Genomic DNA, 24079 nt, shown 5'->3' on the forward strand with positions numbered 1-24079 from the left:
AGTAACTTTGCACTTGGGCAAAACCATATTGCATTGGAGGGGGAGGTAAATTTAAAATGTGGGGTCAGAATTATAGCTGGGGTAGGGCATGTCCTAGATCAGCTTTAAATTTCAGTGCAAAAATAAAGCTATCAAGTATTTGTGTGTTACATGAAAATACAGCCAGTATTAACTTATGCGCAAAATGATAAACTAATTTGCACTCCTTGTATTGTAACATGGTTTGTCCCGGAGAACATTTACTCCTTTTTTTTGCCTTACTTTCCTTAATGGCTCAGTCCCAGAGTGTCCATCATGTTACTAGAACAGCTGCAATAATGCATTTTCTGAACTGTCGATGTTCAGGACAGTTTCTGTGGAAAATAACAGCTATGCCTATAATTGTGCTGTGGACTGATATTGCCACCTGCTGACTAAACTTGCAAACTACAACACCAAATTAAAGTTTTTTTCCCCCACTTCCACTCCACTCTTTTCCCTGGGTTCTTCAATAAACGCAATTATCCTCTAGTCTAAACCCAGCATGTGGGAAGTGTCTTACACACCAGTTATGCACAGTACTGCAGGCATTAATTATAATTAGTGTTATTACAATACATGGCATTACATGATGAATATTTGTTGGTGGGGCTACATATTTTGGCTGCTATCAAAAATTGATCCTAGTCTGTCTCTCTCTCGGTCTGTTTGTGTATGTTAGGGACTTTAGACTGTAAGCTCCAATGGTGCAGGGACGGATGTGAGAGAGTTCTCTGTACAGCGCTGCGGAATCAGTGGTGCTATATAAATAGCTGATGATGATGATTGTATCGTTTGATTTTATTTTATAAACGGACTAAAAATCTCTAGAAACGCTGGAACGCTCCAAACCTACAGTGTGTATGCACTCATGATTGGGATCTCCATAAAGTTTACAGAGTCACAATCTTTTCAGCAGATGGTTATGACAGATGAAGAGCACAGATCTGAAGGTAAATCTTGTTAATCGTCTATAGTGTGTACACAGGAATCAGCTGCTGATCGGGACTTTCAATCGTTGGTAACATCGTTAACGATATTGCATCGGAATAAATTTTTTGGAGTGTGTACCCAGCCTTAGAAAGCACGCTCCCCAGTCATACATCTTTCCAAGACAATAATCTATAACACTCAGCTGGAACAAGCCGGGGATACACTGACAAATAACACAACCAGAATTCCCTGATTTAAATGTCGCTAAAAATAAAGGCACGTTTTAAAGATTATCTAAGGAACACAGATACGTCCACAAGTAAGGAACAACCTGACAGTGTCATACTAGAGATGCTTTGGCTGTGGATTTGTGCAACAAGTGTCTTGATAAAGTGCATTGAGGGTTTTACGCATTGTGGTGGAAAGAGGATGACAAGCTACAGACGTGTGGATATTCTATAGATTGTTCTGTAGTCTGCACATGGCTTTAGCATTAATAAAGAAATGTTGTACTGTGTGTTATGGAACCACTCTAGAGAAAATGACACATTAGTATTGTTTAAAATTACGGTATTTATTTATTTTTTAATTCAGAAAAAAAAGGTAACAAAAATGCTTAGCTCCCAGAACTTGAGCTGTAATCTGTAAGGAAATAAAATGCAACAGATGTTGCAGTCTGCCACACACACCTGAAATAAAAAATATTAATACTAAAAGGGGAAAACATGACAAACGTTATGCTCAAAATGAAATAAACATAAACAAGGGACCTTCTGACATGAATATTACAAGGATAAACTTGCATTAGGTAATGAGCTGCACAAACCTCCCAATACTGATTACCCCCAATTCTCAGAACCGCAAAAAGGGCATGGCTATCCAAAAAAGTGGTCTTGAGGTTTTTTTAGGAAGATGAGCATGGTTTTGTGGATCTATGGGTTGTGTGAGCAGACTGAGGGGCTTGGGTGGGTCATGAGTGAGGATATGAAACATGATTGGTTCTCCGGGGGTACTGTATAGGTTGGGCACAATACATGTATCCCACAATGCACCAATGCTGACAGATCAGCCATACATATACTATACATTACATAAGTCATGTTGGCCTAGTGGTTAGCATTTCTGCCTTACAGCACTTGGGTCATGAGTTCAATTCCTGACCATGGCCTTTTCTGTGAGGAGTTTGTATGTTCTCCCCGTGTTTGCGTGGGTTTCCTCTGGGTGCTCTGGTTTCCTCTCACACTTGAAAAACATATTAGTAGGTTAATTGACTGTTTACAAAGTGACCCTAGTCTGTGTGTGTGTTTTAGGGAATTTAGACTGTAAGCCCCAATGGGGCAGGGACTGATGTGAGTGAGTTCTCTGTACAGCGCTGCGGAATTAGTGGCGCTATATAAATTAATGGTGATGATGATAAGTCTGCAAGTACACATGTCAAAGACCCACCACACTTCTTACCAATTGTAGACGAGTTGGTGTGACAATGTTCTACCAGTTGTACCTTGCCTGGGAATGTAGAGACCCTTTGGACTGAAAGTAAAACTGTACTGGACAGTTCTTTGTAAAGATGGTAGACGTCAATTGATAGAAAGACAGCATGAATTAAGCAGCGAGCTCTGTGGACTGAGGACCTCATTGTGATGCACATTCTGGCCGAAATAACTGTACTCCATCTGTGTGGGAACAATATTAGTACATGCTGTGTGCACATCCCATTATAGCATCACTGTACAGTAACATTTATATCCCTCTCCATTGAATTCATAGGGCATATAAACCGCTGTATTCAACATCGAGAATATGTTTGGCATGCAAGGTTATTAAGGAAATACTCCAGTAGTCCGGTAAGTTTGTTCGAATTTTTATTTACATGATTAATCAATCCATTGAGTTGATCACTAGGTTGAGTTAACTTATTGCGGAGAACATATGACAATTAAGTCTAAAGCTTTATTGGTATCTCCTGTAAAGCAGTGGACAGCATGGAGGGGGCTACGCCACTACGGCTGGTCCTGAATGCAGACGGTGGTGGGCGCCTATAAGATGCTGAATAGACACTTCTCAGCTCCTCAGAAGATTGGTCTCGCCAGAGTTTCTGCTTTTCTTGCAAAAGACCGAAGTTGGTTGGTGGATCTGGAATAAAATAAAATTCTAAAGACCCATCTTTTGGAGCACAAGTTCTAATTTACGTGACAATTGTTCAAGAAATAAATCTGAGACGATGTACAGACACTGAGATGAATATGGAGTGAGGAACCTTCAAAATAGTTCATTGCATTCTGTGAAATTCAATAAAAAGCAACAATTCAGGAGATTTATACCACTGTACATTGTATCAGATGTCTGATTTATCTGCTCTTTAGTATCTTGGTCCTGTAATAATAGTGCCTGTATTTGAAAGATTTTTACCTTTTAGTATCTGTCACTATGAATCAGCAGCTTTTGATATATTATGGTATGAAAACCTACCTATGTATCAAGTTCAAGTTAACCATATGCTACAAGAAATATTTTCTTCCTTTCACTTTTAGTAATTGAAACAAGAGTGAGGAAATTGATGGCGCAAGTATTCTACTAGTTTACAAACTAACCTGGTCTATACCGTTATAGATTTTAAGAAATTGACAAACACTGAAGAGATGGAGAAAATCAGGTAGAAGGGTTGTGTGTGTCTCCCTGATTTCCTTTCATACACTTTGCAAACAACCAGGACTGGAAAAATGGCAGTAACAGAGATCTTTGATTTGATCTGGCTAGTTGTAATTAGAGATGCTCACTGACCCCCGTGAACTGGTTTTGGTTTTGGATCTGGATTAGCTTCAAGTTTTGGTTTTGGCAAAACCGCCCTCGTGTGTTTTAGTTTTGGTTTTGGATTTTTTTTAGAAAAAAACTGACAATATGCTAAAATCACATAATTTTGCTCTTTTTTTGTTCCTACATTATTATTAACCTCAATAACACTAATTTCAAGTCATTTGCAGTCCATTTAGACCACCTCACAGGTCACAATATTATTTGCATACACTTTCAAACAAAGACTGCAGCGACCTGGCTGGATGGTAAGCGACAGAGCAATGACACAAACACACGTCAGTTCCTAGCACATCTAGGACACATTGGCACACAGCAGTGGCAGAAAAGGTAAATGGGGATCCGCCCTCCCTCCCACCCTCCGTGATGTTGGATCTTTAAAAGGAATCCAAAACTCGTGAGATCCGAGATGTCACAATGACGTTTTGCCTAGTCAATTCCGAGGGCGCGCGACAGTACCGAGCCGGCTCTGCTCGGTACTTGGATCCCCTAAGTTCGGGTGTGTTCGGTTCTCGAGGAACTGAGCCTAAACATCTCTAGTTGTAATAGCTGATTAGAGAGCCTGGTTAGCTGGAGTGGTGAGAGATTGGTGGGATACTACTGCATTTTGGCAGTCTGAGTTTTGGCTATTTAGTAGAGATTTACGTTTTAGAACATTGCATTATTTTGACCAAGAACCAGTGTTCTAAAGACAGGATACTCTGAACTGACAGAACATTAAAGGGAATCAGATGTTTTGCACTTCTGTAAGACTATATCACACTGACAGCAGTATCGCTATGCTGTGACATGGGAAAAGTTTACCCTACTTAATTTACTGTTATGCCGACTGAGCATATCCTGGATTTAGAGCACGCATACTGTCCGGTCTCTGTAGACGTCACCGAGGTAGAAAATCTGCCCTGTGCAAAAGTATAAGGGCCCTGAGTCATTAAGACACACAAAATAAACGTATTGTGCTTTTTTCTTTTCTAAACAAACGGAAATCGTGCATACATGTATTCAACTAGAAGCAGGCCCGTCTTTCCCGTTGGGCACAATGGGCAGGTTCCCTGGGGCCCTGCAGCTCAGGGGGGCCCGTCGGAGGCAGCACAAAAAACAAACCTGAAAAAAAAGAAGAAGAAAATACCTTGCTGTCAGCTGGCGATCCGGCTCCCTCCATGGTCTCCTCCTCCATGCGGCGCTCGCAGTGCATGTCGGGCGTGACGTCATCACGCCCGCCCGACATCCATTGCGGAGCGCGATGGAGGGAGCCGGATCGCCAGCTGACAGCAAGGTATTTTCATCTTCTTTTTTTTCAGGTTTGTTTTTTGTGCTGACTCCGACGGGCCCCCCTGTGCTGCAGAGCCCATATATATAGTCACTTTTTTTTTTTAATATAGATATGTATATATAGGGGCCCCGGTGCACTGCTTTGCCCGGGGGCTCAAAATGTTGTTAAGAGGGCCCTGACTAGAAGTGGATCTGTAGAAACATTTCTTGTTGAATAGGGTCTAGGTGCGCTCTGTCTAAACGGAACTTGCCGTATTGAAACAGACACAACACACTACAGGATACGTACAATCCATATGTGGAAAGTCCAAGCAGAACATGCAGAAAAATAAATGTTCAATTATTGTCTCCTGTCGATATTACATTCACCACTTTCTTTTAATTAAACTTGTTTAATTTCTAAAATACTACTTTCTCCTTTATGGCTTAAATTAATCTGTGAGACGACATTGTTAACCATTTGCCACCATAGACACAACTGAGGAACCTTGTGCTTCAGAAGAAGCTTACACACAGCGGAGGCAGCCATTTTGTGGCTAATACCGCAGTGACGTCACAAGTGCCAAGTGAATTGATATATAGCCTTCTCGTGAATAACACAAAATGGCTGCTTCTATTGTGTGTAAGCTATGGGCATAGGCAAACCGAGGGGGGGTTTCCTAGTGCCTGGAAATCCCCGGCCCAGCCTGGGGTACTGTATGCTTGAGGTGGCTGGACCCTGCCCCGGGACCACCCACTTTGCAGCTTGTGTGCAGATCGTTTCTGTCTGCTCTGTTCACAGCTATCTCTCCCCAAGTATTGAAAGCAGCAAGAACAGGTAGGAGAGAGCAGGACAGTCTGTCAACTGTTCTGACACACTCAGTCAGGACTTTGTCCTGATTGTAGGGACAGATTGAGGTATGTCTCACTTCACACGGCTCTGCTTGAAAATGGAGAGCTGCGTGCACATAACAGTAGTGCACGCAGCATTGCCCATGTATATGATGGGGATAGGAAGAGTTGGAGAGAAGCCAAGCACTGTCTAAAATTATAGCCACGCCCCGAAGCATGCTGGCCACGCCCACTGGCGGTGTGGCATGGAAACCCCTCTCTACAAATCCTGCATTTGCCCCTGATGGGTACACTTTAGAAAACAAATGGTAGACATTGATACCGACTGTATATCTGTTATGTTGTTCTATAAAGAGAAGATTGAAGTAAGAGGCCCGTAAGACAGAGATATCACAGCTTACATCATCTTCTAACTTGATTCAGAAAATGCAGACTGATTTTGTTTACCTGCTACTGGAAAGTCCGATCTCTCTGGTGCCCACGTTAAACTGTTTCCATCCCAGCTGCGGAGTGGGGGCAAAGTAGAGTTTCCATGTCTTACAAAATTGTCATCATATTGCGATACTAGGTTCCTAGAATCAAGTTCTCCTTGATGGGTAATTAAATGTTGTTTTGGTAAACCCTGTAACACAACATGGAAGAACATGTGTATCTCTCTCCAAACATATACGATAATGATTGATAGCTACACAATACTGCTTATAGTCCAGCCGACATAAGGCAACTGGCCATAGGATCATTACCTGGACAGATAATGAACATGTGCAATAAAGCCAGAGGTACTCGGGTCACTCAAACAGCTAGAACTAGTCCGATTGGGTCACCTTCATGAGTGGGTGGAGCATAGGACTGGCTCACGTGTGGCCACTTTAAGGCCCTTTACTCACTGCATGAAAAAATGATGCTTTCAATAACATTTTTAATGCTACTAAATGCATGTAAACAGGTATGTGGATGGATCATATTGGTTCCAATGAGCCCATACCCACTTACACTGCGGTTGATGTCTTATGGACGCTGTCTGCTCTATTAACTTACGTTCACGGCAACCACCATCACAAGTGGAAGCACTGGTTACCGCATGAGCTCACATGGCTGATCAGCAGAACACAGGGATGGCTATGAGTAGAGAAATTAATTCTCTTCAGCAGGGCTTTCCACTGAAGCCCTGCACAGCCGCATAAATATTTTAGGAAGCTGTCATTTCCACACTTCACTCTTCATTTTAATGATTTTTTTTTAAACCAGCTTAAAGCACATCAACACAATCACATGACCAGAACACAAGTACAATATAAAAGCTGATTTACCTCCATCCTTTTAAGGTAAAATCTCCTCTGTATTCGATCCGGTTTACTGTCTTGGTAGCGAACAAAGTCTATGTCATAACAACTGTTGGTTGTCAAGAGGTTGCTTCTTTTAAACTACAAAGGAAACAATAAAAATACATTTTAAAAAAACTGTGATTATACACTAGATGGCAAGTGATCGGGGGCAGAACTACCTTGGTAGCAGGGGTGCAGTTGCTTTGTTGCCCACAGCTGGGGGGCTCTTCGACCCTGTCAAATCATGAGGAAGCAGCAGAGGAGTTACAGATAATTTCTCACTTGCTCTGGCTTACTGATGCTCCCAACATATCACCCAACCGTCCAGATTTAGACAGCACATCTATATTTGAGGGGACTGTCCCACTGTCCCACATATCAGGACTTTGTGGTGATTCTGAGACAATTGGGAGATATCTCCCACCAGGTGATGCCCCCTTTCAATGCCTCACACACCAACAGCCGGTGCGCATGGCATTGGATGGTGGTTTTAGGGGAGGGGAAGGGGCTGAGGGCGTCCCAGCACTCCCAAATCTCTGGGCATGCCCCAAGGGGAACGTGACAAGCCCTCAATGTAATGTGTCTCGCCCCTATGTAGCGTGACCATGCACCCCTTCTTTTGTGCAGCATGCACACTGTGTCTGGACTCCTAAACCATAAGGGTTGGTGGGTAAGGTCATAGTAACCAAAAGGAGGCCTGTGATAGGTTGACTATGTAGGCTGCTTCTTATTGGTTACTATAATAGCAGTCATGAGCTGATTCATGTATGTGGTCTTTACAAAATGTTGCCGTGGGGCCCACAAATATCTAGTTACACCCCTGCAGTCTATAGTTTGGTATACGTAAAGATGAGTCACTTAAACATTTAAAAAAAAAGCACATTTTTCTCTCCATTCAATGTGAACAGTCTAAACCAGGGGAGGTTAGAGGAGGGGTCACAGAGCCTGTTCTGCCTTGTCAGTGGCAGGCTGGGATTGTGATGTCACAGCGCAGCAATACAATACCAGCAGGGGCAAACGCAGGATTTGTAGAGGGGGGTTTCCACACCACGCGCCAGTGGGCGTGACCAGCTTGTATGGGGGCGTGGCTATAATTTTAGACAGTGCTTGGCTGCTCTCAAACTCTTCCTATCCCAATAATATACATGGGCAATGCTGCGTGCTCTACTGTCAGGGGCACGCAGCTCTCCCTTTTCAAGCAGAGCTGTGTGAAGCGGGAGCAGGGTCCAGCCACCTCAATTATACAGAGACCCACGCTTGGAAGGGGGTTTCCAGGCATTAGGCAACCCCCCTCAGTTTGCCTATGACCAGCCTATCACTGCACAGAGGAGCAGCAACATCACAGCACAAGATAGGTAGCTTGTAGGGTGCACTGAAGTTTAATTACACACCCCATTTTCTTATTGTAGACCATGATGTCACTCATTCAGTGTTTCAGACACCCCCAAATAAGGGCATCCTGTACCATTCAGATAACTGTAGATCACATAGAACAACATCAACAATATTTGTGTATTTTTGTTCTCCAACAGATCTTGATAATAGTACATCAGCAATATAAAGCTATAAACAATTAATGTCCTCTGTATCCTCCCATTTTAGGCTCCATGTGGCCAAGTTCTATTATAGACCTTTAGGATTGGAAAATGAATATGCATAAATACAGTGGATCCCAATACGTTCCTGCTATTTTGCATACATATGTATATATTATATCTGGAGAGTGGTGATGTCACTCCCGTAAAATATAACTGACATTGAGAGAGCAAATATATGCCAGCTCCTTGTGAGTGTTCTATGATGAAATGAGATGTAGAACTGTTGTTGGTAATGGTGAAACACCCCTGGGGGTATATTTACTAAACTGTGGGTTTCATAAAGTGGAGATGTTGCCTACAGCAACCAATCAGATTCTAGATGTCATTTTGTAGAATGTACTAAATAAATGAAAATTAGAATCTGATTGGTTGCTATAGGCAACATCTCCACTTTATCAAACCCACAGTTTAGTCAATATAACCCCTGGAGGTAGATATGAGCCAGATTGGCAGATCTGATTCCCCTCTGGGTCCAAATACCCCAGCTGATTTTTAAATTACTTCCTTTCAACGTCACAAATACTATTGATAAAATGAAAGTACCTTTTTCCTCTCCTCTACCCAGTTTCCAATGAGAACTTTGTTGTCATATCGTTGTTCTATTCTCCATCCTGGAAGAGACCATTTTTTACTCTCTGAATATTCAGCCATGGTGGCTGCGGTGAATTAGGATTTTCCTCTGTGCAGCCTTTTGTGTTACCACAGACCTATAGTTACTGGGAGATCAGATCTCGGTGCTCTTACTGCAGTCAGACTGTTGACTGTTGCCATGGTAACCACAACAATCACCTTAATTCCATTGTGTCAATTCATTGCTGTGCAACTATCAGTATCACTTTACTGCTCATTTATCAGGAGCCTATAGAAAATGACATATTGTACTTTTTATGCACAGCTGATTTATATAAATCTCGTACACACGGTATTATAAAATAACTTCACTGCCCAAAAAATATTGCCTGGAGATTACCCAATGGGGAAATTCACAAATGTTTTGTGTTTCTATAAGAAGGACCAATACATAGTTTCCATTATTGTAACTTAATACGCAGGGACACTTGTATCATGTATTTGTGTACATGCTAAGCGGTGCTGTGTACATAGATCTCGGTACTATACCATACCAAACATCTGTCCCAATTTTTTTGGGACAGTTTAACGCATAGGTAAGCAAAATGTGTTTCTCCAGCTGTGGTGGAATTAGAAATTCTAAGCGTTTCAATCAAAAGTGGGTGTTTCCTGGTGGATCAGTGAGTGTGTTAGACTGGGTCAGGCAAAGGTCGTTTTGTTCCGATTTTGCATGTATAAATGTTAGGAGGTGTAATGTGTGTAATGTGCTTAACAAAAGCGGTTTATAATTAGAGACATGCAAGATTTTTAAAACAGTTCAGTAAAATTTTAACCCATAGTTGCCAACATTGGGAACTTGTGTCCCGGGAGGTCTGGGAGGCAGGTGGGTGAGTGGGGGCGGGACTAGAAGAATTGTGTCGTTAGCCCTGGCCCCCAAAGCCGTCATCCCTTTTTTGGGTCAATAAAAATAGTGGGTGGGGTCATGATGACACGTGCACAGTGCCACTAAGCCCCCCCCCCCCCTCTATTTAATTTGCAGAGCCGGCCGGGAATCGGGAGAATTGCCTGCTGTCCCGGGTGTCTGGGAAACCGACTCGGATTTCAGGAGTCTCCCGAACATTCCGGGAGAATTCGCAAGTATGTTTTATCCTGGTTCCGCTTTTGGCCACTAAACTTTGTAGAAAGTACGACTATGTCTTGCTGAATTACACTACACCAGATATGGTAACCCAATTGCTGAGGAACTACATACCCAAGGCATACTGGGATTTGTAGTTCCACAGCAGCTGGACAGTCTACCTGCGCGTTAAACTGTCCTTGCCCCCCACTGATTATAATGAAAATGCTAATTCTTAGCAATGGTGTTTCCACCAGGGATAATTTGGATACAGAATGTCACACATTTTGCTGGGGGGAATTTGGCCGTATGCGTTCCCCGTCCAACCACATGCAGAATGTATTGAATGCCATAGTCCCAGTTTTATTTATAAATTGCCCGAAATGTGACTTTACAAATGGCATGTATCGAGGTAAAATAAAAACAAATAAATCTTTTCTCCTCTATATTATTACTTTATAGACACAATAGAGTAAGCCTTGGTAGGAAAAAGTCATCCAATATGCAGAATGTTAACAAATGTTCTGTGCAGTTGGTCAATATTGATAAATAGGAATATTTTCATGGACAAAAATTAAAAGGAAAGAAAAAATCTTTAAAGGCTCTTTAAATTAGAGACAATTGGCAACCAAACCAATATGCAGCCAAATTTAAGAATTAAAATAAATATTCTTTGCAAATGTGTCATTCATTAAATATGGCAATTGTTTTTAAAGTTTAACTTCTCACATGAACATCACAAAAAGAATTACTATTATTCCCAACTTTTAAAACCATGAAGGCGTTAAGAAATTGTGAAAACATTTGTGCGTTTCACATATTTTTGTTCCATCTTTTACAACGTTTATGAATTTGTTATTAATGGATATAATTATTTATTATTACTTATATTTATGTTGTGTTTTTGTACATTTTACATTGCATTTAAACTAGGGTCAGAGCAAGTGGTGTACACAAGGATATAAGCAGAGGCGGAGCTATCACCGTTTCTTGTAGCTACAAGTCCTGGATGTTAGGACGACCTGGAGATGACAGTCCATCGGCAACTTAGGTCTCTGCTCTGCTCTTATGAATTCTGGAACCGAAAGGTCATAGAGGTCAACTCTGCACATGTGCAAACCCCTGGGCATGTTCAGAGGATGGGCCTCAGGAGGCTGAACCGGCATCGCCACGGCCAATCCAAAGTTTACCATTTGGCCCGGTGATAGACAGCTAAGCCCACTGGCACCTTTACCTTTTCTTGTCTCCATCTTCCCAAGTTTCTTATAACTTGGAGACTCCATACACCTGTAACCCTATGAGACAGGGTTGTCCGGTATTACTTGGAGAGCTCTAGGCCCTGGTTTCATGAGGCTGTACTTGATGACCTACAGAATAATGTAAGGATTGATGGGTTGCATATTACTGCTATGGTGTGAATGACTCTAGACCGGGGTGCAGACGGGTGTGTGTCATTCAACGCCACTTTTAACAAAGAATTTCCTCCAAAACTGAAAGTGTTGTTTTTGTTGGAATTCAACAGTTTACGCTCTAATACAGAAAGCTACTTACATGGGGTCCAGTTCTCCCCCCGTCTCATAAGCTTCTGTGATGGATCCCATGGTTTAAACAGCCCTAGTAGGAGAGAGAAATACATCTCTGGAACCTTGGGGCTCGTGGGGGGTACCAGTATTGGGTCATTCAGACCCTTTGCACTTAAATATATACACAATGGGTCTGACTTAGAGTTGTGCAGAACTTCAACTGTGGGCAACATAAACGAAGTGTAATTTTGAGTTCAGCGTAACCTACAGCTACGGTTCCCTATATATGGGGGGGCATGCTTACTACAGTCTGGCAGGTCCTTTGGAGATGCCATCTATTTAGAGTAGATCGTATCTTCAGGTACGCCTCTTAGGAGGAATATCATTTTTGTTCTGCATATTTCTGCTTGGAGGTGTTGCTAGAATCCGTTGACAAAACACCAGGGGGTATATTTACTAAACTGTGGGTTTGGAAAAGTGGAGTTGTTGCCTATAGCAACCAATCAGATTCTAGCTATCATTTATTTAGTACATTCTGCAAAATGACAGCTAGAATCTGATTGGTTGCTATAGGCAACATCTCCACTTTTTCAAGCCCGCAGTTTAGTAAATCTTGCCCTGGAAGTCTGTGTGTGTGTGTGGAGGGGGGGGGGGGTGAACTCTAAAGATTACCTCTCCTAGCCCAATCTAAGGGACACCAGTGGCTGCACATGGAGATGTGGCAGAAACCCATCCAGCCAATGACGTTAACGGTCCTCTCATTGACCACACCCAGACCTGTGTGGAAACTTGAACTAAAGGATTGCTAGCATCCGATATTGACCACCACACAGTATGGTAGACTGCTATACACTGGAAGTAACAAGTCTAATAAGTACTAAGCAAATTAACTTCCTACTAGAACATGCTGGTTCCTGTGATGGAATTGGCTGAACTGAAATAGTCTATGATGCTGTTAGCATTATAAGGTTCTGATTGGTTACCTGGCTAGCCCCTCCCACCGCTTGTTCATGTGTACCCAGTATGGAAGAATTAATGCAACAGGTGCTCTGATCCTTGTCAAAGGCATTTAAAAAGCAACTAGGAAATAGGCTGCCCCAACCCTCATATGCAAATTACAAATTGTTTATTTTAATTTCACTTTATTGCAATTCATACAACTTCAAGTTATGTGCATCATTATGTTAGGTCATGTTATCAGGGCCGGTGCTAGGGTCCATGGCGCACTAGGCATTTTTACAAAAAACGGCGCCCCCCCCGCGCAAAAATCGGCGCCCTCCTCCCCCCTCACCCCGTCTTTCCTTACCTTGTCTCACCACCGCCGCCTCTCTGCTCCGTCTCCTCCCCTCCACTCACTGACACTAGTGAGTGGAGGGGAGGAGACGGAGCAGAGAGGCGGCGGTGGTGAGCAATAGCCTCTTCCCCCCTCCCCGTGCATCTGAATGCTGTGCGACGGCCGTGACAGGTATGCCAAAGTTGTCAAGTATGAGTTAAATTACCCCAATTTGTGTTGTGAAGTCCTATTGTGAAGATAGCCTATAAATAAATATCAAACACTGTTCATAAAGTTGACAATGTTATCAACAGCCAGCTTTCCAGATTCAAATGTAAGCTTTCCACTGTCAAAGAAAGTGACAATACCATGGAATCCATCTTTAACATGGTACCAGGTGACCGGGACTCCATTGTCTTCTAGCCGCTTCTTATAGAGCAGTCCATCATCGCGGAGAACGTCAAACTCGCATGTTAGGATGTAGGCTTTTGGTAGAAGACCCATCACAGAGTCCTCAGCCAGCAGCGGAGAGAAGTGAGGTTCAAACACTTGTTTGTGAGCTTCATAAACATCCTCAGAATGTGAGGCCATGACGCGGGGCTGGTAGCCCCGGACCTTAAACTCATCAGGAATATTATCAGGACTTAACCACTTCCTAAACTGCAGTTTCATTTCCACGGGAACATGGTCTCCATCTAGGACTTCTTCCATCATGGACATGTTGCCTTCCGTGTAGTTCATCATATAGAATACAGCTCGCTCCCTGTACAGAATAGGCACGGCTCTGTTTTGTATATACGAAGGCAAGTGGAAGTCGATCGCTTGGACTACTGGGTAGATCAGCACCTGGGCCAGAGGCTTTGGAAGATCAGTCCTGCTCACTAGGGCTTGACAAACAGCGGCCGTGAGGTTACCCCCCGCGCTATCTCCACTTATTATAACAGAGGACGAGTCTACACCATATTCCTGTGCGCTCTTCAGGAAGTGAATGGTGACACTGAGACAGTCGTCAAATGCGGCAGGGTAACGGTGTTCTGGTGTCAGGCGGTATCTAAACAAAACAAAAATATATCATGTTAATTTCACCAGGAAATAAATGTGTGTGTTGGAGTCCTGCATGAAGTTGGCCAACCGCACTCAGTGTGGATTGGTTTTGGATCACTCACTGATGGCGTTTAATGTATGTAGCTCCATAGTGAAGCAGATATGGAACAGAGTAAAAGAGTGAACCAAAAAAAGCAACATTTTATTTTGGTTTTATTGTTTGCCTTTTTTAATGTGAAAAATTCTGCATGACCCACAATCTCTCCTGAGTGACCATGTAAAGTTGGGTGTATAATGTAGCATAACTCCAACTAAAGTGGTTCGTTCATGGTTAATCTTCCATCCTCTACGATCTGCTAGTAACAGCCGCAATCTTGCTGAGCAGGCATCAAATATTCAAGAAGGGATACCGTTATAAGCCTGAGTGAGGGGCGTTTTAAACCCACCAGCTACCTGTGGTGCTCTGCAGGACAACCCATTCCCCAAAATGAAGCATTATACCAATAACATATAAAGTTAGATAACTACAACTAACCGTCTACCGCAGGCTTTCGCTGGCTGCACTCCTCGCTGACTGCAGGTGGAAGAGCTTCACCCTTAACTCAGTGATAGACATTTATGTTGCTGCTGCCCATATAAACCAACCAGACTCTGACTTTCAGTTTTCTCATGTACTCTATCTTGTGCTCCAGCTATCATGTCCTCCGTAAACACCTCGTCTACACCAACAGTCTTTGCCCTCTTCATACACGCAGTGAAATCTTATTTTTAATAATAACATTCTGTATGGTGGGTTGTGTCCTGTACACTATTGTCCCAATTGTGATTTAGGCTGGACAGCCTTGATTTGGGGTGACTGTCCCACCTTCACGATAGTCAGCACTTTTGTCCCAAATCCTGGGAAATTGGGGGAGTAGGTCCTCGCACACCCTAGTGAGCAGGGACATCACCAAAGTGCCAGGCGTCTGGTGTGTACTACAGTTCAAGGGGGGCTAGGGCAGTCTAGCTCTTCTGAAGTGCTGTGTGGCCGTGCCACGTTATCCCCACCAGGGGCAAACACAGGATTTGGAGAGGGGGGTTTCCAAACCACGCCGCCAGCGGGCGTGACCAGCATGCATGGGGGCGTGGCTATAATATTAGACAGTGCTCGGCTGCTCTCCAACTCTTCCTATCCCCATAATATACATGGGCAATGCTGTGTGCACTACTGTTAGATGCACGCAGCTCTCCCTTTTCAAGCAGAACTGTGTGAAGCTGGAGCAGGGTCCAGCCACCTCAATTATACAGTGCCACAGGCTTGGAGGGGGGTTTCCAGGCACTAGAACCCCCCTTGGTTTGCCTATGCCAACTAAACAGGAGACCAATGTTGGGAGCTCCTGCAATCTACTTAGGTCCTGATCTGATGGGTATCTGTAACTTTAAAAATGACCTGAAATTTACTACAATGGTTTTCAAGTGCTTTGGTTTTTTTTTAGCAATTTTACATGGAATTGTGTAAAATAAGATCTGCCTGTAAGAGACATCCTTTGCACTTCCCTGTGCCATTCATAAAATACATTATACAAGATATCTGATCATTGTCTTATATCTCACATGAAGGGACAACATGATAAAGCTGAAGAGGAAGATTGTGGCTCAGTGGTCAAGCGATCAGCCAGAAACAGCATCACGTAGAGATCTACTTACCCAACAGAGACAACCACTGATTCTGTCCCTTTTGAAAGGTAGCGACATAAAATGTCATAGGAATCTAAACACAAATGGAACCGTGTATTAGTAATGATAACACACATAACATAAAATATCCAATATAGATATACTCTAATGGACACAAGCATTTGCCTATCTAAGAAACTGGTGCGCAGCTCTGTTATATAAAACAAACCATCAGTCTTATCTCTTGCAGATTCTGTTTAATATCACAAGGTACTTTCTGTCAATAGAAGTATAGCTTTCAGTCTTATTCTTAAAATAACCGTATGATTCATTTATGAAAGTACAAAGGCTCTGTTATGATGTCACGTGCCTACTGTTACGCAGATACCCCCAGTTTTACAGGTAAGCCCATGGTTTCGCAGGCTAGCATCTGTAGGACAGCAAAAGTTTTTACTTTCTGTTGGAAGGAGTCATTGCTGAGTGCCATTAGGGGTATGGTTGACTCGTCTCTTTCATCTGCTGCAAAATTGAGATTTTATTTTGCAGGACAAGATTGTGTAAATCAAATTAATTTCCTTACCAATACTTCCGAACATCCAACCTCCTCCGTGGAAGAACAGGACGCCTTTTCTGCCACCAGCAGATGGCGATCTAGGCTGGTAAACTCTGACCGGAATCCCTTCAATCTGCAGGTCTTTGATGAAGAGTTTGGGATCTTCTCCTAACTTTCTGATCATGAGTTTATTTCTGACGTAACGTGTGAATCCCAGCTGACTGCATATAAGCATATTCTGAAGTATTCTCCCCTGTTTGATAAGAAGACAGACATTGTTTTAAATGTGTTGCAAATATTATCTATAGTTGTCAACTCTCCCTAATTTCCAGAGAACAGATAGTCCCTATTTTTAGCATTAAAATTAAGATGTATATTTTTCTGCATGTTAGATGCCATTCTTGCCAACTGTCCTTATGCTCTAGGATAGTGATGGCTAACCTGTGACACTCCAGGTGTTTGTGAAACTACAAGTCCCAGCATGCTCTGCCAGCTATCAGCTAGTTATCTACTGGCAAAGCATGCTGGGGCTTGTAGTTTCACAACACCTGGAGTGTCATAGGTTAGCCATCACTGCTGTAGGACCTGTAAGTTAGCACTTATTGTAGAGGTACTTAAAACTGAATTGAAAATTGGTTTAGTTTACCTAAGGGACTGGTAGCAGCCAATCCTAACAGCGCATGTTTTCCATATCTCCTTGCTGGAGCGCAGGTGTATTCATTACTAAATGACACATCAGTGGTATAATTATCTCACTTGTCACCTGGAAAACCTGCACTGTTAGGGCTGCCTGACGACTGGGTTTGGGAAACACTGTGATAGCACTTAGCAGTCTCATTTGTCATAATTGCAGGGCCCGAACTATTGCAAATGTAGCGAAGTCATTAGAAAAGAAGATCTCTGGTTAATCTGCAGCTAAAATAAATAGTGTGGTTTATTTATTGAAGTCTGTGACAAGGGGCGTTAGACAGATTTTCACAGAAATATGGCATTGTGCAGTGAACAAAGTACAGTCACACCTCTGTTAAACATATCAGATTGTTTTTCCATTTTTAGATCCACCCAATCCCTTGTTGTGCAATTTTGTACTTAAGTACAAGAACATTTTAATAATCTTAATCATTAATAATTAATTAATTCATTAATTAATTAATAATCATTTCTACCTACCATAGAGTTTGAATATGAGAGGCCTTTCAAAAGCTTCTATTTCAGCCCCTGGTTTCCCTGTATGTCAGTCTCAGGCAGTATTTGCAGTGCTGCCCCCCCCCCCCCCTCCTTTTTTCCAGAGGTAAATATTTAAAAGCTGGCACTGTCCCTGGGTATCAGATACACTTGTAACTACACACGTGTAGTTTAAAATGGGCAGTAGAATTAATATTACTATATTCATTCAATGATGCCAATGATTGAAAGATTAAACTTATGTAAACTGCTAAAGTATGTCCTTGATTTGAAGGTAGGGCATGGAGAGCAGATTAGGGAAGCTTTGCCAGTACTGCATACATCCCTACTTTTTAAAGATCCCTGAGCAAAGTCCAGGTGGCGATGTGAGCCATCTTGGCACCGCTCCTGTATACGCAATGCCATGATTCGTATCATTACCAAGCAGGGCAATGATGGTGCGATTCACAGCAAATCGTGTCATCAAGCTTGCACCCACTGCAGTAGGGAAATGAGCAGATGCAGGCGGGTGATCTACTCTCCCGGGAGTCTGGGATACCTCCCCGAAATTAAGGAGACTCCTGAGGGTAAATTTATCAAGCTGCCAATTTGAGATAGTGGAGATGTTGCCTATAGCAACCAATCAGATTCTAGCTGTCATTTTGCAGAATGCACTAAATAAATGATAACTAGAACCTGATTGGTTGCTATAGGCAACATCTCCACTTTTTCAAACCCACAGCTTGATAAATTTACCCCTGGACATTCTGGGAGACTAGACAATGTGTTGTACTTAGACACGGGTACAGATAAATTAGTCCTCTGCAGTATGATATAATTGCAGCAGCTCTTTCAGTATACCTCCCAACATATAGACAACACTTTACAAGCTACTGACAGAACCAGAGGGCCTCAATGCAGGAAAAGCAACAGTGGGACTCCCAGCATTAAGCCCTATATATGAGTTGCATTTAAGCTTTGAATCCATAGCTAATGGATTCAAACATTTCCAAATGCAGTTTTATGCAATCGGGTTGAAGGTTAATAGTGTCAGCTTGTACAATGTTAATGGATAAACTATTATCTTGTATACTTTGGCTCTGTACAATGATAGTAACAGAAAAGTAATAAGTACATATAAAATGGAAATACTTAGATAAGGGTGATAACAGCAAGCAGCGCCTCCTTTTACTCAACACATTCAGAAAATGTATGGTCTATTCACATTCTATAGCTAAAATCATAATAGACAACCTCCTGTACACTTGTGGAGGCTTAATGATGCGATAACGCCATTAAGCCGCACCCCGTCATTCAATTCCGCAAATTTGAATTTATAACATGGGCGGGGCCCCCCTACACTTGTCACATGACCTGTCCTCCGGGGGTTTATATGATGGAGGAGACGGGCACCATTTTAGTTGAGACACAGAATGTCTAAGCACACCTCTGTCTGTCATCTACTCTCACTGGAGGCAGTCGTTGTGTGGGCTGAACCATTATTCAGGGACTAGTGGCATTAATGCGGCATGAGGCACAAAGTGTGGACACTAGTTCCTAGTGAATTGATAGGGTGGACACTGGTTCATCACTCAAAATGGCTGCCGCGACTTTGCATAGACAACAGGTTCATATCAAAACAAATCTACTTCAAATACAAAGTCCTGTGGCCCCTTCTTTCCTGTATTGCTAGAGGTGAATAAAATGCACAGGTGCCTGTAGCCTGTGGCAGCCAACCAGCAATTAGAAGTAGAGAAAGCAGACGCGCTCGCCAAGGCTACATGGAAACACTGAGGAAATATATTATGTGTCAGACTATAAAGGAGAAATTGCCATCGTAAATCCGACACCTGGTGCATTTGAAAGAAAAACAATGTCTATTGGTAATACCATGACAGAGCTTTCTCTGTTCATTTTGCTCTATTTATTATCCTTTCCCTGGTTTTTGCAAACTTTAGATTTTCTTTCACTTATTTTCTCATTTTATTAAAAGTACAAATCCAGGATTTATGTTCATTCACACAAAACTGATCTATTCGTTTGCCCTACAGAGCCCAGACTGCAAGCACATTTCAAGAAATAAATCACATTTGTGGTGCTGCACTTATAAAATAGTTTACCAAAAGTACTTATAGTAGCCTGATGGGTTTAACTTCAGTGAATTATACCATGCAGTATTACGTAGGGCTCATCCAACAAGGTTACTCATCTAGTCTGTCGTGTTCAACTGTGTGTGAATATTGCACTTTTATGAATGACGTCACATAGTTCAGTCCATTTTCTTTTCTCCAATATGAATTGCCGTTGTGAAAGAAATAATGATGTCATAGGCAAACCGAGGGGGGTTTCCTAGTTCCTGGAAACCCCCCTCCAACCCTGGGGCACTGTATAATTGAGGTGGCTGGACCCTGCCCCCGCTTCACGCGGCTCTGCTCGAAAAGGGAGAGCTGCATGCACCTAACAGTAGTACACGCAGCATTGCCCATGTATATTATGGGGATAGGAAGAGTTGGAGAGCAGCCAAGCACTGTCTAAAATTATAGCCACGCCCCCATGCATGCTGGTCCGGCCCACTGGTGGCGTGGTGCGGAAACCTTCCCTCTGCAAATCCTGGGTTTGTCTTTAAGTAAGCAATGTGACTTGTATAGAAATATTTGGTATCGGAATGAAATTAGTTAGAATAGCTTACGTGCAGAAGTGCACAGTTGCAGTAATTGTGATTGGAATGGCGAGTTCTTCTCTGAGCTGAGAAAAGGACTGTAGAACCGAGATAGCAGGGTGTCCATACTACAGGGTACAAGACAAGATAAGATGGGTGGTCATGACCAAAGTTTTGCAGCGATGCTTAAAGGACATAGTAAACTAAAAAGAAATGTGCCAACTGTTACACAACGTAAGCATAAAGATAAGTTGAGCATGCTATATTCTTTGTATAAATACTAGTGCTTAAAGCTTCAATAAACAGAGGTGATTTGACAGACTCCTGTGCGACTGATCAATTCTCCAGCGCTGACCAAATCAGAAGGGATCTTTGTCGGTGACAAAGTCTGGTTCCGTTAACACTGTTTACTGGACAGTAGTGGTTTTTGTGGTGTCTTTGTTTGTCTTTCTTTGTTTCACCTCATGGGGTTACTACAGGGGTATATTTACTAAACTGCAGGTTTGAAAAACTGGAGATGTTGCCTATAGCAACCAATCAGATTCTAGCTGTCATTTTGTAGAATGTACTAAATAAATGATAACTAGAATCTGATTGGTTGCTATAGGCAACATCACCACAATTTTCAAACCCACAGTTTAGTAAATATACCCCTAGGAGTGTTTTTAATAGGTTCTACATATTCGGGAGTGACATCATGATGATGTCATTGATGGTTTTGTCACCACAGGTTTAAAAGTCCGTGTTGGCGCCTGTATGTCATAAGCCATTTCGGTGGATTGCTCGCTACATTTTTTTTCTCGAACCAATCAGCATCCATCATTCTAGACCTAAACTAAACCTAGTCTAAACCTAGACTAATGACAGACAAAATCTAACTGCTTGCAATGGGTCACGGCACTTGTTCACTAAATAACTGCCCGGTTCATAAGTGACCACTTTTCCAATAAGCCTGTGCCCAGCTTTCTTAGTGAAAACACACACTTCCTGTAACACGCAGCGATATTTATGACACCGCTAAGGTGCAGCCCGCGCTAAAACTGGTATTTTGTGATGTCATGCACATGGCCTTGTGCACCCTTTATACTGGCAAACATACGACTTATAAGTGCGTCATGGTGGCAGTGACCAGGGGCTGGCTGGCAAGTTTTAGCCCGGGGGGGGGCAAGACTTGACTCAGCAGCCTATCAGGAACATTTTAAAGAAAAAACAATGCAGATGGCCCAGTGACCCAGCCCAAGGTAGCCCACTATGGGACCTGCCCGGGGAGCCCCCCAGCCCAGCCAGTCCATGAATGACAATATATTAAATGAGCTTCAATGGGTGGCGATGGCATATTCGGGAGGACAGCCCTACATTAGCTGGATGCAGAGCCTGTTTACTTCTGCAAAAACTGATCTAATTTTTATATATTTTTAGGGATAGGAAAGATTAGACGTCTGCTTATACCTTCAAGGGAAGCCTTTCACACCAAGCAGGTGCATTCAATGGGAAAGTGCTTATGTAAGCACACAAATACCATTGTAATAAAAACACACAAATGTACAGAAGGTGAAACATGCAATAAATATAGTTCCAATGTCCCTACTCTCGCAAATATCTAAAGAGCAGCATTTTTAGATATCATTTGTCCAAACATAGACAGGACTTTGAGGTGAGGTTTTTCCATTCCCATCTGGACTCACAATCCTGCAGGTGGTCATCTGTACAGAGGTACTTCATTTGCACATACAAAATGCACAAAAATAGTGAAATAAATGTCACAATGGGGCTAGATGGAAGAATGGCTTATTTTCTAGGGTCAAATTCCATTTGTTCCTGGTGATAATCGGAGCACAATGATCACAGGCAGTGTCTAAGGGGGAATGACAGTTTTATGGCCTTGAGGCTAATTGGAAGGGACTTTGTGGAGATAATGTAAATTGATTACAGACTGGTAGAAGAAGTCCAGCAGGTTATTAACACAACACTACAGGTCTTTCTTGTTTGGTTTCTAGTGAAACTTGAATTAAGCACTGACACAAATCTAAGTGTTTATCTAGCTATGGAACTCTGAAGCACACAAAGGGGGGTGTTCAATTGACCACAAGTTTTTATTTTTCCCGCCGCGTTAAAAAAAACAAACTCACACGCGGATTTTTATCTGCTATAGCGACCGTTTTTAATTAACGCAGCATTAAAACTCGTGCAATTCAATTGTAAAAGAGGGAACGCTGCCCCCGCGCGTTAAACATTGCGTTTGCGAGTTTTTAGGGGGGTTTTAACGCGGTCATGTATAACACAAAAAAAAAGGATTAGCATACTTTTTGATACATTAGATTGTATTACACAACCATTCTAGTTGATTACAGTACTTTCTTTAGGATATTTTTTTATTTAACTATTTTTTACTATAGAATCATCTACACCATGTCAAAACTCAGTAGGCCATACATATTTGTACCAAAAACATACATAAATATATTTAATTAGTGATTTTTATTTTATTTATTTTTTATGTTTTTTTTTCCCATTATTTTTTCACAAGAAAATCAACTTTTGCATGTTAGGCATTACTGATAAACATAGTTTATCTTTTTTTTTATTATTACATGATTTCAAATAGTTTTCTTAGGTCTTTTTATTTTTATCACACCCCAAAGTGGTGCGAGATAAAACAGCATATTGGCCTGTTTAACGCACCGCGTTAAAAAACAATTGAATAGCTTTTAACGCGGCTCCCTCTCGCACACCCTATACTTTCAATAGACCTTCTACTGGAGCGCGAGAGGACCGTTTCATGAAAAGAAACGGGGCGTTAAAAATAGAATTGAATCGTGGGTAAAGTTAACCCGCTCGAAAATGATAAAAAACAGCTTTAATGTTAACGGGTATGTCCAAAACAGTCAATTAGTACAGCCCTATATATTGAATCCTTAACAAATATTAACAGTTTGTGTGTTTGTTTTTTGTGCTCGTTTTAAGGTTGTAAACAATTACTGAACTTTGTTAACAGGAAACCAAAAGAAACGGTGCTAAGTCCACTGTGTAGAAGTTTACTTTGAAGAACCAAAAGCAAAATAAAACTCGATACACTACATGTGTACAAAGCCAAGACCAAAACAATACTGCGAAACAAAATAGATTTACAGTGAGCGATTTTGAGGTTAGGAAGTGGTTTGCAGCTTACGTCTCTCCAGTTGTTGTGTAACTACAAGGTCCAGCAGGCTGGCACTTGTTGTCCCACAACAGCTAGAGGGCTGCGGGATGATTTAGAGGGTGTACTTACCACCACTGCTATACCAATCATGACACCGTGGATGATCCGAAGCTTGCCGGGGTTGGCAACCCCCGGAGGAATTTCTGAGTTTGAAAATTCAAAATAAATGATGCCCACCACTAGCAGAAAAATGAGTGCAATGAAAATTCCTACAAGGATCACTAGAAGAGCGAGAGCTAGACCCATGTTTCTTGCTTCCCAGTGCTCAGTACAATGAGATCTGACTTTGAATTGACATCTGACTACTTCCTGTTTTTCTACTTAATATAAATGGGAGTCTTACAACAGCCTGTGGGAGTGTCAGCCAGTGCATTGATAGGGAACGTATGTTTAGTCACCCACTCTGTCAATATAAAACTAATTGTAGACTTTAATGAGAAATCCATGTAAGAAATTGGGCACTTCCACCCTGCATAGTGCAATTTACCTGTTTAACTTCTTCATTACGCACATGCAAACTGGTTTCTTTTATG

At 42.1% G+C, this 24079-nt stretch overlaps 2 protein-coding genes across 2 annotated transcripts; both read right to left on the reverse strand.

The window, feature by feature from the left end:
• Positions 1 to 2800: 2800 nt before the first annotated feature.
• On the reverse strand, positions 2801 to 9537 carry CFAP107 (cilia and flagella associated protein 107). The gene is made up of 4 exons (XM_075191122.1): positions 9332 to 9537; positions 7176 to 7289; positions 6313 to 6487; positions 2801 to 3084 (listed from the first exon to the last, which is right to left on the reverse strand). Exons 1-4 carry the CDS (start codon positions 9437 to 9439, stop codon positions 2894 to 2896), a joined length of 588 nt encoding a protein of 195 aa, XP_075047223.1. The 5' UTR covers positions 9440 to 9537; the 3' UTR covers positions 2801 to 2893.
• Positions 9538 to 13456: 3919 nt separating this feature from the next.
• Positions 13457 to 23852, reverse strand: LOC142106887 (arylacetamide deacetylase-like 4). Its single transcript, XM_075189936.1, has 4 exons — positions 23616 to 23852; positions 16552 to 16777; positions 16002 to 16065; positions 13457 to 14322 (listed from the first exon to the last, which is right to left on the reverse strand). The coding sequence occupies exons 1-4, from the start codon at positions 23790 to 23792 to the stop codon at positions 13548 to 13550; spliced, it is 1242 nt and encodes a 413-aa protein (XP_075046037.1). The 5' UTR covers positions 23793 to 23852; the 3' UTR covers positions 13457 to 13547.
• Positions 23853 to 24079: the final 227 nt, after the last annotated feature.

This window comes from Mixophyes fleayi, chromosome 11 (assembly GCF_038048845.1).
Source record: "Mixophyes fleayi isolate aMixFle1 chromosome 11, aMixFle1.hap1, whole genome shotgun sequence".
Classification (NCBI taxonomy): Eukaryota; Metazoa; Chordata; class Amphibia; order Anura; family Limnodynastidae; genus Mixophyes; species Mixophyes fleayi.